The sequence below is a fragment of the Dipodomys merriami genome, unplaced genomic scaffold, assembly GCF_024711535.1.
Source record: "Dipodomys merriami isolate MVZ:Mamm:240054 unplaced genomic scaffold, mDipMer1.0.p SCAF_26, whole genome shotgun sequence".
Taxonomy (NCBI): Eukaryota; Metazoa; Chordata; class Mammalia; order Rodentia; family Heteromyidae; genus Dipodomys; species Dipodomys merriami.
Window position 1 is genome coordinate 17,974,098 of NW_027204048.1, and position 16,811 is coordinate 17,990,908.

General features: G+C 41.5%; 1 protein-coding gene across 4 annotated transcripts in view; it reads left to right on the forward strand.

Moving 5' to 3' along the window:
• Pcsk5 (proprotein convertase subtilisin/kexin type 5) overlaps positions 1–16,811 on the forward strand; it is a 394,004-nt gene that overhangs the window by 308,914 nt on the left and 68,279 nt on the right. For all 4 annotated transcript variants that reach the window (XM_070035766.1, XM_070035767.1, XM_070035769.1 and 1 more), the window contains exons 22-24: positions 1,885–2,021; positions 6,327–6,533; positions 7,624–7,692. In XM_070035766.1, the coding sequence (XP_069891867.1) occupies positions 1,885–2,021; positions 6,327–6,533; positions 7,624–7,692 (413 nt within the window). The remainder of the gene's footprint in view (positions 1–1,884; positions 2,022–6,326; positions 6,534–7,623; positions 7,693–16,811) is intronic.

Below are 16,811 nucleotides of genomic sequence, written 5' to 3' on the forward strand. Positions count from 1 at the left end.
CTTCTTCTTTCGAGGAGCCAAGTTTCTGTTCTTCTCCACAACTTGGGGTCTGTAGAAGTTGTTTCCATTTGAAATGGGACTTTTCTTCAAGCTTCTTAGCAAATTTTCTTAAGAAGGAATGGAGAATCCCGTGGGTGTGATATAATCCAGTGTCATCAGTGACACCTGTTAGTTTTCCTTGTCTTTCTATCTTTAGGAAGAATTGGGCTTCTACAGAATTGAGTATATTGACTCTGCTTTCCTTAGCATGCAGGACCAAGGTAGTTTGCACAATTATATACTTGGTACTTCCTTAAAGTCAAGTTCTGATATCCTGAAATACAGTGGGAATCTGAAGAGAACTCAAAAGCTCCAATCGTGAAGGAATGATAAAGAGAAGGAAGTATTACCCTGATTTGGTTGGCACATACTCTACATTTGTGTTGAAGTATCAAACATACCTCATTAATATGGACAATCAATGCATATTAATGAAAAACTAAAATCAGGCTAGGAACATGGCTTATGTGGTTCAGAACCTAGCTAGCAAGCACAAGAACTTGAGTTCAAGCCCCAAGACCAATAGCAAATGCCCAATAGTAAATTACCTTGAAATGGATAAATAGCCAAACACCACTGGCTTGTGCCTGCAATCCTAGCTACTCAGGAAACTAAGATCTGAGGACCGTGGTTTGAAGCCAGCTCCAGCTTGAACCTGTGAGACTCTTAGCTCCAATTAACCACCAAAAAACCCCACTGAAGTGGAGCTGTGGCTCAAGTGATAGAACATACACCTTGAACAACAAAAAAAAATCTCAAGGATAGCACCTAAGCCCTGAGTTTAAGCCCCAGGACCAGCACATACACACACATACAGACACACAGACACACAGACACAGACATAGACACACACACACACACACACACACACACACACACACACACACACACACACGACAAGTAACAAAGGAATAATTTAAGTATGCTCTCTGGTCCAACAGTGTTAGTATCACCTGGAATTTGTCAGGAATCCAATTTCTCAGCTCCCTTCCTTGGAACCCTTTTAAATTAGACACTCCAGAGGTAGTCTGCAGCTCTTTCCACCTATACACATTCTCCACCTGAATTCTACATTTAATGAATCAACGTTTTATATTTTTCTAAGCAGAATTCTTAGATACAATTGATTGAATCCCATTTGCTCTTACATGGCAAGGAACAAAGAAGCAAAAGCATGAAAATATTAGCAATGAAATTCTGTTGTACCTGGTAAGTATAGAAAACCAAAGATTTCAGAAGCCCAGGTACTAACTTATTTGCAGTGCAGCTACAGGTGTTCACAAGCATGACCAGAAAGTCAAGACTGCAGTACTCTCTCTGTCAAAATTTGCAGCATACATAGGCTAAATTTGTAAGTAGCACCTAAGCTTACAGAATAATGCTTCATCCTTCTCTTCAAAGGCCCTTGAAGCCATTATTCCCTTTGCCAAGTTTGGGCGTGCTGGTAACTGAAGGCACAGTAGTGTTTTCCCCAGGCCCCAGGATTTAGAGGTTCCTTCAACCTCTTGAGAGTTCAGCACTTCCATCTTGCTGACGGTCGGCTTTGACTGGGGCCTGCAATGTGGGTTGAACCCCCATGGGCACCCGCTAGCAAACCTGGAACCAGATGCAGGATGAGATCTCCAGCCAGCTTCTGGCTGGCCTGCTGTGGGATCCAAATCTCAGGCCAAGAATGGGTACGTGACTAATGATTCACATGTTCTGAGCTGATGAGTCCCAGGAATCCCTCTCGTGTCTGGAACAAGGAAACCACATCTGTACAGTGAAACACTAACACCACATGTTCTGATTCTTCAGCCATTCTGGGAAGTCACTCTGACTTCTAAACATCTGCTTTTCCTCCAGGGTCCTCGATAGTGGCCACTGCGTGTTGACCTGTCCTTCGTGGAAATTTGAATTTAACAACCAATGCCGCCCATGCCACCACACCTGCCAAGGATGCCAAGGAGGTGGACCCTCCAACTGCACCTCTTGCAGAGCAGGTGAGGGAGCTGGCTCACTCCCCCTCATTTCAAAGCCATTCTCTGGATGGCCAGGATTTGGGTTGATTATAGAAGGTGTTGAGGGTTAAGATACAGCTGTTGATCACACAACCCAGAATTCGCTGCTTGTTTCCTGGCCATGAAAATCTTATTCGCATTATCACAGAGAGGCTAAGTGAAGGAGAGAGACAAGACGTAGAAACACAATGTCAGGCATGACAAACGCAGTAAAGCTAATATCCAAGAGGATGTGGGGCATCAAAGGAAACATTTGGTCTTGTTTAAAAGAGAGAACGTATCAGGGGCTTTGTAAAGTCTCCTCAGAGCTGAGCTATGGGTCGTAGGTGTCATCAGAGCCCTGAAGATCTCAGCTCCTGACAAATAGGGACTCATATCCCAATGTGAATTCTCCAAGTGATCCTCTGTCTCTGGGCTGTGTAGTTTGAGATCTATCGTTCGTAGTTTGTTTACCCTATTTTCAGTGGGAACTACATTTAAATTTCAAGTAAGAACTTGGATTTTTGTTAGGTGGTTGTTTCTGTTGAAAAGTTGGGAGATCTCACAACACTGGGTCTACCTTTCCAAAAAGCTCAGGAGCTGGAGCACCAGGAAAGCGGCTCAGTGCTTTGCCAAGTTCTGGCCATCCCCGGTTCTCGTACTGACCCCAAGGGGGTTTTTGTTTTGTTTTGTGTTGTTTTTGTGACTCCAAGGTATTTAGTTGACATTGTCATCAGACTAAAATCATCTTTCTAGTGGGCGAGAATTGTTTATCTCTATTTTTGCTCTCAGTAAAACTGAGAAAAAAATGAAATAGATTCATAAAATGAATGAGTAGAACTCTCAGTAGATACTACCAGTTGCGGTTACAATGAAAAGCATGTTTCATACGTAAACACAGTATACCTTTGCAACATTTTTTTTTGTCTTTTCTTTTTTTTGGTACTGGGGATCGAACCCAGGACATTGCACTTGCTAGGCAAGCGTTTTGCCACTGAGCTACATCCCAGCCCTTTTGCAACATTTTTTATCTCCTGCTGTTTCCCTCCTCATCTTGAAGGTGATGATAACTATCTTTTATAGCATTATTATGGAAAATTAAGTGAGGCAAAACCATAAAGCAATTTTAGGATAGTAAACCAATTAAACGGACTGTTCTTACTTTTCCACTCCTTACCCTCATGGGTTCCCTCAGGGATCTCTGCTCATTTATGACTGAATTCTTCCCATTTCATCCTTTGGTGCAGATTTAATTTCCATAGGAACAGCCTTGCTGCTGGTCTAGGTTAGGTCCCTTTCACACGACCACCCGTGGAGGCTTGTACTTACCATTCACAGCCTCATAACCTTTGATATCTGTGTCTCCATAAGACTTCCCCCTAGCAGCAGTAACAGGTTTCTGCCTTAATTTCTGCTGTAAGCTTGCATGCACACAGCATCTGGCTTATAGAAATAGCCCAATAAATAACGCAGTGAATAAATGATTCAGTAAAAAGAACATCACAACCAACACACAGAAAACCTGGGCTCTGGTCCCAGCTTTGTTACTAACTAGAAAACACAAACACAATCATTTCACATTTTTAAGCTACTTCTAATTCATAGAAGAGAAGGAAGAGGAGGAGGTAGAAGAGGGAAAGTTGGCATTTCAAATGACTCTCCCATGTAAAAGATTGTAAATCTCCATTTATAGCACAGAATTAGAGAAAAGTGTAGGTGCTCAACAAATGTCTAATCTTCCAAGCATTTTACAGCTACTTTTACAAACATTATGTAAAGTGCTTTTGGTATTCCTTCCATATTTTCTATTTGAAAGGTTGTTTCCAATCTGCTACCTGAAACACTTCAGGCATCATGGAAAATATAATGAATGGTCATGTGATGCTTCTGATGGTTAATATTTATCATTAACTTGATTGGATTAATATACACCTACGAGATAAATAAGCACACATATGGGGATGAGGGGTACCTGTGAGGATGTTTCCAGAGAGAATGGATGGAGGGGGGGATGGAAGCAACATCCCCAAGCTAAGAGTCCAGATGGAACAAAAGGAGCAGAAGAAAGCCATCAGAATGAGCGTTTGTTCTCTTGCTGCTTTCTTTCATTCTCTATCCCGCTCACTCTATCTCCCTCCCTCTCTCCCCTTTCCCTCTCTGCTCCTCTCTCTCTGTTTCTCTCTCCCTTTTCCTTCCTTCTTTTCCTCCCCCTCTGCCTGCCCATCTTCTTCCCCAGTCCTCTCTGCTTCCTGGCCCCCATGAAGGGAGCTGCTCTGTTCTACTCGGTCATGATGGACTGAAAACTCCGGCACCTTGAGCCAAAATAAGTTTCCCTTCCCTTAAGTAAGCTGTTATGCCCATGTTATGTCATAACAACAGCAATCGAAGTTTCCACAATGCTCACCTTCAAGTTCACAGTCTGCTAAGGAAGTGTGTCCTCATCTTTACAAAAGAAGAAATAGCGAGTGGATGCTAAGAATCTTGTCATGGGCTGCAGCAGCAGCACTGCTTGCCGCTGTGGTGAGCAGAGGAGGCTTGCTGGAGGGACCATTGCGTAGCCAACCCTCTTTCAGCAGATGCTCTCTGTGGAAGAAGCTAAACATGGCCAAATAGGAATTCACTCTCTCACTCATTCAAGCAACCATGCAGCCCATATATATTTAAAAGTCAGTGGAAGTAGACTTTGTGCTCAAGCCTCTGGATGGAGAGGTGATATCCAGTAGCCAGGACTGGCCATCATGTTGTCCCGTCCACATCTGAAGAGTGTGGAGCACTGAAAAAACACCATTGTTCATGAGACAGTCAGGGTGGGGAGCAGGGTTGAGAACACACTTTGGAAGATTGAGCCTCAGTGGTCTCCTGAGGGCTCCTGTCTTGCCAGATTATAGTTTTGTGATCCAAAACATTGATCTGTAGCCAGGCCATCACCACATGGCACAGTATAACTCCCAGACTCTCTCCTTTCATCTTAGGAGATGGTGTTTTGGGGGTCAAACAGAGCAAGAGTTGATTCTGTTTTTGTTCTACCACCTTTGTAGAATCCCTCTTTATTTTCTTGAGAGCCAGCATACTTGGGTATGAGATTTCCATCAGAAAAGAGAGGACATAAGTCAACAATATGTTGGTAGGATTGTATTTGAAGCAAAGCTTCTGTCAATATGAAAAATGAAGGAGAACTGTTTGAGCGTGCCACAGCTGTAAGTAAGAAATAGTATCTGCCGTTTCACATCGTGCCGGTTAACAGTATACTACCTTTCAATTCTGCACTTGCCACAGGGGGTTAGTGCAATCTCCATCCACCAACTCAGCAGCTTTGCACTTTGAAGATCAGTGGTTTGGGATCTCCGTGGGGTAGATCCCAATGTGTGAACACTAGACTCAGTTCTTCTGAGTAACACAGATTGGCTTCTCTTCAGAAGTGAGAACGTTTGGGAAATGTGATTCAAAGAAGATGGATACCCTGTTGCACACTCAGCATGCCTGCAAGCACACACACCCATATGTACACACATGTGCACACACAAACACACAACACACACACGTGCACCCTGTAGAATGGAAGTAGGCAATCTCTACATGTGTGTATAGAATTCATCTTAGTGTTGTTTTTTGTATTTGTGACTGCTTACAATCCTTTGTCATTAGCTATAATGCTTTGTAACTGACTCCATTTTTCAGTTCCCTCTAGGAACCAGTTTTCATTGTCTGTCATGCTTAGGGGGAATTGAAGCCCCAAGCTGACAGGAATCAGGACCTTCAGGAATTCATGTAAAAGAGGCCAAAAGGCATGCTTGGGTTTTAGTGCTTCAATACGGTTGCCATTATGGCAACTGGTAGCTTTGCAAAAATGCAGACGATTTTGATAACAATTCCAAGTCCTTTTTAGAAATTGTACTTTCAGAAAGCATATCTATCATGAAGCATGTGTTTATTCTTCTAGGAACCACTGTAATGCCCAAGTCTGAGAAGTTCCACAGATACCAAAAGAGCCCTTTGGGAAAGTTAAACCCATTTTGAATTGTCATTATTCACAGAGCATGGTTTGTGGTTTTGCAATGACATCCCCGTTCACTCGAATATATAAAACAGTGGAAAATGATTTCCTGCAAGGAAAACTTTCAACCAGGGTATTGTAGATATTGCACTTTTCATTAAGTACATTCTTATACTTCTGGCCCCCTAGGAACAAAAGCATTCAGTTGTTTCTTTAAAAAAATAAAATAAAATCGCTTCCATAATATTAGCTTCCATGACTGACTCTATACATGTTTTTCCCCCTTTCTTGGCCTTGCTTCTATAACTGATCAGACGAGGACGGCCAAGAGCGTCTCCTATACAAAGGGGAATGTCGAGAGAGCTGTCCAGTGGGTCACTACCCCACCAAAGAGCATACGTGCCTGCCCTGCCCAGACAACTGTGAGCTTTGCCAAAGCCCACAAGTCTGCACGCGATGCCTGAGTGGCTACCTCCTACTGCCCACCAACCATACCTGCCAGCGGCTGGAGTGTGGACAAGGTGAGGTGTTACGGGCCCCCTGCCGGTAACAGGGGATGGGATGAGGTGCTGCATCTTGGGTGTTCTAGAGACTAGAATTATCACCTGGGCTTTAATATCTGTAGTTGAGATGACTTTGTCCCCGGATTTCCCCAGACAGAAGGGTTTTTATAAATATAGTGGGGAGAAAATTAGGTCGGGTCCAAAGTCTTGGCCAATAGTTTTCTCCTTCCCGATTCCTCAGTTTGAGACCCAAGGCAAGACAAATCCATTTCTCCTTGCCTTGGGGGTTGGGAAAAGCAGAGCAGCCGACGGAGTTGCTGTGAGGAGCCGATGAGAATCAGCCCACCTAAAAGGACTTGGAAATCTGAATGTGGTCTGTGAATCAGATATGTCACTGCTTTTGCCTGTTTTCTTTCCTCTTATACAAAGAGGAAAATTAGAAACCAGTACTTGGCAGTTTGAGCTTTCCTTTATGTAAAAATGCCACGGATCTTTTTTTCTGCTCTGTTTAAGCTTTATTCCTGGACCACTGCTAAAGAAAGCTCTAAGATTTTTTTTTGAGTAATGAAGACACTGATTTCTATTTCTTCTTGGTGTTTATGTTGTGGGTTTTTTGGTGCCAGTACTAGGACTGGTGCTCTAATACTTAAGCCATACTGCTACTTCTGGCTTTTTGTTAATTGGTTAATTGGTTAACTGGTTAATTGGGGATTTTTGACCTATCTGCCTGGGCTATCTTTGAACCAAGATTCTCAGAGCTCAAATTCCTGAGCAGCTAGAATTACAGGTGTGAGCCACTAGTGCTCAGCTCAGAACTGCTTTCTTTAATACATAAAATCTACTGTTTTGACTCTAAAATTACATAAATGACAGATAGTCCAACTTGGCTCCATTTGTATCCAAGCAAGCAAGCTGATCCAGTAAATTAAATTAGTAGGGATAAAAATGTGCATAGTAAATATGTTCACAAAGTGTTGGTTATGGGTTTCATCACTGATAGATAATTTACTCACAAATAAGCTGTATGCCCGTGTGTTTTTATAGCACTTAATGATGTATCTCCACCTGGTGTGAAGCTGAGTTCTATTTTCCACCCTTTGCTGCATAGGTGAAGTGCAAGACTCTGACTATGAAGAATGCCTGCCTTGTGAGGAAGGATGTCTGGGATGCAGTGTGGGTATGTCACTTGCCTTCCTTAGGAGCTGGAGTCACTGTGTCCTTTTGTACCTATCCTCATCCTGATGTAGCTCCAGTAAAGACTCTTGTCATTGTTCTCACCACCAGTGGCCCATCAACATGCACGGTGTGGTCTTTCTCCCATTGAGCAGGGTCACGGTGAAGATGTCCTTGCTTCTGAAGCACTGGCTGGGCCCCTCGGCCCTGTGGATGTCCAGTGCCAGGATATAGTGATAGAATGCTTCGTGAGCATGTGTGAGGGAGGACCTGGGACTCTGCCTCTTAGCATCTCGGGGTCACTATTTTTTTAAATTATCTGAGCAGTTGTACAAAGGGGTTTCAATTCAACACAACAATGTAGGAGTATAATGAGTGTGACACGTTTGAAACATTAACAGCAGATACACATAAGCAAAGATCGATATACTTAGTGTAACTCATTTGGTATATGAAATGCAAAAGCTTATGGGTAGAGAGATGGAAAGGTTTCCCTAGCTACTCAAGAGGCCGAGATCAGCAGATTGTGGTTCCAAGCCAGCCCAGGCAGAAAAACTGAGAGTGGAGATGTGGCTCAAAGTGGTAGAGCACAGGCATAAAAGCTCAGGGACAGCGCCTAGGCCCTGAGTGCAAGCCCCATGTCCACCAACAATAACAACAAAAAAATGGTGTGTTTGTGAGGATCTTAGCATGGAGGTAGGAACAGTAACAAGATAACCATGATCACAGTGGCCCACCTGTGTCGACCCTTCTTCCATGACTCCACTAAAGATGGGATCAGGGAAAACACCATAGAAGGAGTAACATGCAGACCTCGTCCAGCTGGAGAGTCCATATTGGAAAAAACTGACTTGAAAACAAGAAGAAACACATCAGAGTTGGGCTCACGTTACAAAAGGTTGCTCCTGTTAGAAGTTTTAGTTGTTTATTATTTGTAAGTGCTGACCTTCGAACAGGGAGTTCCAAGGTGCTATACCTAGAGCCTTACTGTAAGGCGTATTCTGACATGAACAGCTTATTTGGAAATAGATCTTCTAGGAGGCCCCTGACCGACAGCTATAGGACAGGTACAAAACATAGGGGGGTCACTGGAGGGGACAGGGATATTTTAAATGTTGCTACTTTCCACATTTCAAACCCTGAAATTTCTCTGAATTTATGAAGTCTCTAAGTGTTGGGCTAATTCATGGGTTGACACTGTGTGTGTGTGTGTGTGTGTGTGTGTGTGTGTGTGTGTGTGTGTGTGTGTGTGTGTGTGACTCAAATACCACCTATTTTTGAACCTCTGTCAATCTGTGCAATAGAATAGATTCATATGTTATTTGTGCCCCGTCACTTATAGGCTAATCATAACACTTTTTACAGCTGACAGATATAATCTTTGATATATAACATGTTTTTCTAGACACCAAATAACATGCTCTTGTCCTGCAAGAACTAGAAAATGCCTGAGACATAGTAAATGCATAATTAATATGCAAACATCCCTGATTGAATGGTGGCTTGACTTACAGGATTTCAGCTTTACCATGATATAAAAAGTGATAACACACCAAATAGAAACTATGCTTCAGATTTGGAGTTTTATTTTTCCCTTGGGATAGCAATATGTGGTCCATTTGTGATGCAGAGCAGAAGCAGCTAACGAAAGCTCCCAGTCAGCCACACGGTCGCAAAAATAAACAGCTAATGCTATATGGTATTAATATTAATTATTTACATATAACTGGTGCATGGTATCAGCATTTTTAGATATAATTGGTCTATTTTGCTAAATTACATGAGATATTTAAGATAATCCTTGTGTCTAGAAGATTTTTGCCCAAATGTAGACAAATATAGGGGCTCTGAGCATATTTACACTAGGGTGCAGGTTGAATAATCAATGTATTTTCAGCTTAATCCTATTTTCAGTTTTGTCTGGCTGTGACCAAAATGCCAGAAAGAATAACTAAGGAGGAAGACTTCTACGAGCTCCATTTTCAAAGGAGACAGTCCACCCTGACAGAGAAGGCATGGCTGGCCAGGCTTACATCATGGCCAACAGAAACCAGAGGAAAGGAAGACAGGAAGGGACCAGGAGAAAATAGAGGCCCAAACATGACCCAGTGACCCACTTCCTGTTTTCCACCACCTCCAAATAATGCTACCACGTTATCCATCGGTCATGACATTCATTCATTCATTAGATCAGAACTCTTCGTGCCAAATCATTTCTCCAAACTCCCTATCAGACATATCAGAGATATACTTTACTAGATTTCTTGAGAATTTCTTAATCTAATCACGTTGGCCATCCAGATTAAGCATAATGGATAAATTTATCAACATATAATCCCATTGTTAGCAAAAGCTTACTGGAGAGAATTTGAGAGTTCCCCAAATTCAAAACAGAGATGCATGCTCAACAGTCCCAGGGATTTAAAATTTTCTCTAATCGTATTTGCCTGTGGTTCAATAATTAGAGGAAGGCTATCTTTCTCTTCAGAGAAAAGTAAAAAGATTAGAACTATAAGGAAGATTTGTTAAATTATATAATTGTATAAGAATATACACTTCAGCTGTGTGGGTGCTAGTGACCTCACACCTGCGTGGCTCCCCAGGCGGCTGAGTTGTGAGGATCACTGTTTGAAGCCAACCTGGGCAGAAAAGCCCATGAGACTCCTATCTCCAACTGACCATCAAAAAGCTGGAAATGGATATATGGCTCAAGTGGTAGAGTGCCAGCCTTTAATGAAAAAGAACTTAAGGACAGTATGCCGGACCTGAGCTCAAGCCCTTGTACCAGAACCCATTTAAAAATAAAAAAGAATATAAATTTTAACATCTATGAATAGTTTAAGGAAAGATTTTACTAAAACAAGGCATAATCCTTCAGGAAAAATGGTCTTTGCTCTATTTTAATCATGTAGATTCATTTTTGGACCAGGTCTAGACATTTTCTAGAGGAATTAGAGAAAAGTAAAATCAGTCACTTGGAGACATTTTATCTAAACTATGTAAGAAATAGTTATTGAGAAATTATGAATATTTTTGAGTTTTATCATCCTTTCCAGATTTTTAGAACACCATAGATTAATATCTACCTTTTATAACTAATAACTAAAAACTGATTTTTCAGATTGATAGGCATCTCACCCAATTCCTGGGTAGAAGACAGATTAACATAAAGTAGACTGAAAACTAAACCCATGACCAAAAACCAGTGATTTTGTCTGGAGAAAAATATTAAATCTGATACTCTACATAGAACAGAGTACTTTCACTATTGTGGGATTTGATTTTGCTTCATTCTAAAGTATAAACAAAAGGCATTTAAATGAGACCAGTTCATTCCAAGAGTATTTGATGTCAAATTCTTTGCCTTTCCTTGTATCTTGAAATGAAATTTTTAACAAAGAAAAGTCTAAGTGTTCTGGATTACATTTCTCCACTAATTGTGGTGAGAGAAGCAAATAGAGTGATTTTACCTACTGTTTTGAGCCTACCTTTTTATTTTCATTTAGAGAATGTAGTAATAGATATGACATTTGATTATGACCTAAGATTGGAAGCCCATACTTAGATCACAATTAACTTAATGATGGCTTTCAACTGAATTACAAAAGAGCTTTTTATTGAAACTGTGGAAAGATAAGCCTTTGGTAAGAGAAGACAAGTATATGTGCAATTATTCACAGTGGTATTAATTGTGGTAGTAAACCTTTGGAAACAGCCTAAATAGCTGTTCATTGAAGATGGGTTGAATAAACTAAGATACACAATGGTATGCTTTGAAATGATCGCAAACAAAAAGCAAAGTTCTGTATGAACCAGTATTTACTCCCTAATATATTGCGAAGCAGAAGGCAAGGTGAAAATGCTATTTACTATGTTCCCTTTGGGGTAAGTAAATGGCAAAATAAAAAAATTTATGTGATATCTATGTTTTACTTATATTTCCAATTTATTTTATTTTATTTTCAGAAGCTAATGAAAATAGTAAACTATTATGCTAACCTATAAAGGAGTGAAGAAAAAGAGAGATTTGTCTAGTCTTTTGAAGAGTTTTGATTTTTAACCGTGTGTTTTACATATTCATAGCAAGTGACTCTCTAGTGATTGGGCCCCCACTGGAGAGAGCACTGAATTTTCTGATAAAGATTACAATCAGTTACTTTTTATTAATTCATATACCAATAACAACATTTAAAGAATAAAAAGGAAGAGGAGGGGAGGGGAGGGAAGGGAAGGGAAGGGAAGGGGAGGGGAGGGGAAGGGGAGGGGAAAGGGAGGGGAAGAGGTGGGAAGGGAAGGGAAGGGGAGGGAAGGGGAGGGAAGGGAAGGGAATGGGAGGGGAGGGGAGGAGAGGGAAGGGGAGGAGAGGGGAGGGAAGGGAAGGCATAATTAAGTTTAGAACAATTAAGCACCGTGAACCCATGAAAACCAGGATTTGACCGAGGACAGCCCCAAACTAATTTTCACATGCTTCTTACCTTCTCTGTCCATACTTCTTAATACTCTTCCCTTCCGAAAGAGTATTTGGGGATTTGGGAATAATGAAATGATACAGCTTGCCTTTCTTGCCCTTTCCTCAGCCATTCACACCACAGCTCTTCCCCTGAGTTTGGCTACGATTAGTGCTCAATGACATAATTGAAGTTAAGAATTAAATGGTGAAAATTTATAACACTCAAGCAAGCTACTTTGCTGTCACTACTCATCCAAGCTGTCAGCCTACATCTGGAAATTTCTGAGATAGAACAGAGTAGAAAGTGGAGATTCCTACAGCAGCCAGACTGAAGAGGAAAGAAGCAGGCTTTTGATTCATTCTGGCTTCTTTTTTTGTTGTAAAGATGGTGTACAGAGGGGTTACAGTTACATGAGTAAGGTAATGAGTACATTTCTTGTCGAACATCATTACCTACTCCTTTGTTTTTCCCCTACTATCCCTTCCCTCCTCTACTCCTTTCCCCTGCCTGAAGTTATAGAGTTCATTTCTGACATAGTGTCTTGTGAGTATCCTTGTTGCAATGGGTCATCCTGTGTTCTTGTTTCAGGATTTTGTTATTTCCCTTCCCCTCCCCAAATTAGATAAATGTATATACAAGATTCAGGGTACCAGATTCAAAGACAGTGATTGCCAGGGATAAGCCAATGGAAAAAGTAAAATGAAATAAAATAAAAAGAAAGAACTAGATATATTACATTGGCACCAACAAGGTCAACAACCAAAAAAAGACCTGTTGCTTCCATGTCTTGGAGTTCATTTAAATTAGCATCATTTTATATGGTCATATGTACATAGCTATTGAGCTATTGTGATTCTCTGCCAGGACTCTCACCTTCCTTCACCCCCACATTAAATGCAACCTTCAGATCCTGGAAGGAGAGGACCGATCTCATTGATTGTCTCCGTGTGTGTGTGTGTGTGTGTGTGTGTGTGTGTGTGTGTGTGTGTGTGTGTGTGTGTGTGTGTGTGTGTGTGTGTGTGTGTGTGTGTGTGTGTGTGTGTAGAGTAAGGCCTTAGTTCCTAGTAGTAAAAGTACTACAGAGCTGTGAGACATGATGTTCACTGTGTATTTTCTAATGGAGCAGTTATGCAGGGTTGTTTTGTTTTGCTTTCCCAAATCAAATGTTGTGATTTCAGGTCACTATTTCATTTATATCCAGATCTCCCATTGGATCCTTTCCACAAACTTCCATGTGAACAAGAACAGTGTCCAACATTATTTGCATCTTCCAAACCAAAGGTATACAAAATAGAGTTTATTCTAGCACAGTGAATTTTAAATCAGAGCTTTAAATTGGCCTGGAAGGTGGCTCAGTGGTAGAGTGCTTGCCTAGCATGCATGAGGCCCACATAAACAAAAAACAACAGTAAATCAGAAGGAAGTTGCTTGTAAAATCAAAACACAGCTTTTTCCCAGAACATTCCTTCCAGGGTCCTGTGGCTCAGCCATGTCTAGAGAGCCTTAGTGAGTGATTGCGGATTCATTTCCAGGGATGGATGGGGAACAGGTATTCAGAACGCTTCTTGTCCCTAAAAGACAGAACACAGAGCCAGCTTCCCAGGGATATAACGGTGCTGTCAACAATTTGCTGAAGAGAAACAAGAAAGTTCCATGAGACAGTGGGGTCTTTAAAACAATAAGCTATTCTTATTTTTCATTGACTAGTGCTTTTCTTGCCTCTCATTCTCTAAAAGATACCTCATTTCCCAGGTGAAGGTTTAAAAGACAGCAAACCTTTTCAAACTTGAGCACTGGGCTGAAAGGATTTGCAGATGCTCTGCAGTGTCTTTGTCCCTTCTTCATCTTGGCTTTCTTCACTCCTTCATTTAGCAAATATTTATGGCATGCTTTTGTACTTTTCTGCCTTTCCATCATTTGTTCCATTTATTCCACAAATAATAGGACTGTATAGCCATCATTCACCAGGCATTCTGCTAAACCCTTAATGCGGATGATGTGTTTTCATATCCACAGGCCAATGATTTTTACAGCTGGGGAGATTGGAAATTAGGGAAGTGTTGAAACCCATCCAGTTTTATGTATGTGAGCGGTGAGAAGTGGTTCAGAAATTGTCAGCTTTGAGCAATTTTGTACATTTTGCTCACTTTCTCTGCAGAAGAAGTAATCAACTTCAAAATGCTCTGGTACATAACTGCATGCAGTAGGATGGGCAGGGGTGTGCTGAGTAACAAATAGCCCCCACATCCCAATGACTTCAAGCCACAATGGTAGTTTTTCCTTTCTTTCATGCTCCATCTTCCACATGGAGAACTTTGTTCTGCGTGATCCTCAAGCCAGGACCCAATAGAGCAGATGCCACTTGGTCTGTCGCAACAAGGCAGACCCTACATGGGAGAATTACCCTGGATATGATTACTTGTGCCCTCTACTCACATATTTATTTTGTGATCACTTGACTTCCCATGCTCACAGCGTGGGAAGGCATGGTCTTGATCTTGTATTTGCCAAAAAGCGCAGAGGTCACAAATAGTGATCACAAACTCACCTTGGCAGTGGCTAATAGAGCCTAAGCTCTCAAGTCACACATCTGCATGTGGAATAGAGAGAGAAGACCCTTCACATTTATGGATTCTGCACCCATGGATTTGAACAAGCATAGACTGTAAATATTTTTTAATGAACTGCATCTGTACTAAATGTGTAGGCATTTTTCTTGTCATTATGCCCTTAAACAATATGGTATATATACAGCATTTATCTTGTACTACTTATTATATATGATTTAGAGATAATATAAAATATACGAGAGAATCTTATATATACAAATACTATGCCATTTCATATAAAGCATTTAAGCAGCGAGGCACCTGTGGCTCACACCTATAATTCTAGCTACTCAGAAGGCTGAGATCTGAGAATCAAAATCAGAGACAGGACAGGCAGAAAAGTCTTCAAGACTCTAAGCACCAATTAACTAGGCTGGCAGTAGGTGTAGCTCAAGTGATAGAGCACCAGCCTTGAGTGAAAAACGTAAACAAGAGTGAAAGGACCTGAGTTCAAACCCCACTTACTACCAGAACACACACACACACACACACACACACACACACACACACACACACACACACACACACACACACAGAGCAATGTGACCAATGGATGGGCTGACAGCCTAGAAGACTCGGCCTGTTTTTTATGTCTGACATTCTGTCTGTGCTCAGGAAGTGTATTAGTTCATATGAGACAAGACTTGGGATTGGATAACTCAGCTTTGGGGCAAGGGTGAAGTAGTATTTACTGAACATCTACATTGAGCTTGGAATTGGAAGATAAAGATGAATATGCTTTGGTGTCTGCTCTAAAGGGTGCTCGCGTTAAATGGACCCTCCATATATGCACGTTACAATCACCCAGAGACCTAAACACCTACCAGTGTCCCTGGTTTGATTGCTCTGGAGTGAGGGTCATTTTTATGACCTTCAGCTGACACATGACCACTTGAGCCAGGTCTCCAGTCCAATTGATCATTTTTAAAAACTCTCTGATTCTAATGTTCAGCAAGAGTAGAAAATTGTCAGCCATGATGGATATAAGCAGATAATTTCAGCATCGTATTTTAAATGCTTCCGTCCAGGATAGAAGCCGAAGCAGACACAGGGAGATTATCTTATAATAATTGTTCACATATGATATTGTTCATTCCTTGCTAAGGGCTCAGCAAAGTAGGCTATTCACAGATCAGGTATGTGCATCTCAACCCTGCCTGTTCAAAACCCTTATTGTCATTTCAGAGATGAGAGAGGTAATGCCAGAAAGTTTATGTCATTTGCCCAAAGTTGTACACAGCCAGCAAATATTAGAGCCAAATTCAAACTTCGGACAATCTGGCTCCAAACCTACAGACCATCCAAATATTTGTTCTTTTTCCAGCTAGACTGTGGTCATCTACCATTTTGCTAAATACTTTAAGTAAAAGTCACAGAATGATTGGCCTGCTGTATTTGTTTCATTCCTGGCTACATGAGCATGTAAAGAACACAAGACTATTCCTTAGTTATGTCTCCCAACAGTCCCCTTGCTAATTTTCCTACATTCAAGCTCACATTCTTACGGTTATGGGAGCGAAGGACATGCTGGCGAAGTAGTCTAAGCTCAATTCTAAGCAATTAGCTCATCATCTTGGCTCTTCATGCTATTACACCATTTTCCCCCCAGAGCTGGGTATAATCAAAGTTCTTCCTACTTGTTGTGTAACTGACCTGCGAGGTTGAGCTGTGGGGCGAGTCTGTCTGGAGCACGTAGGCTTACAGAGAAACACTGGAGCCAAGTCCATCCAAACTAAAACTGTTTGAACAAAAGCATCAAGTGTGGTCTAGCCCAGCAGAGAGGGAGAGCGTCAGAAGCCTGTTCTCCATGGCTGTGACATTAGCCTCCAGTGGCTAGGGCAGGGAATAGCCGATTGGAGGAGTAAATTTCACCTTTGTAAAAGACTCTAGAAGCTACTCAGGAGGCTTTGATCCAAGGACTGTAGTTCAAAGCCAGCCCAGGCAGAAAAATTTATGGGACTTTTAAGTCCAAATAACCAGCAAGAAGCCAGAAGTGGAGCTGTGGCTCAAGTAGTAGAGCACCATCTTTGAACAAATGACCTGGCCCTGAGTTCAAATCCCAG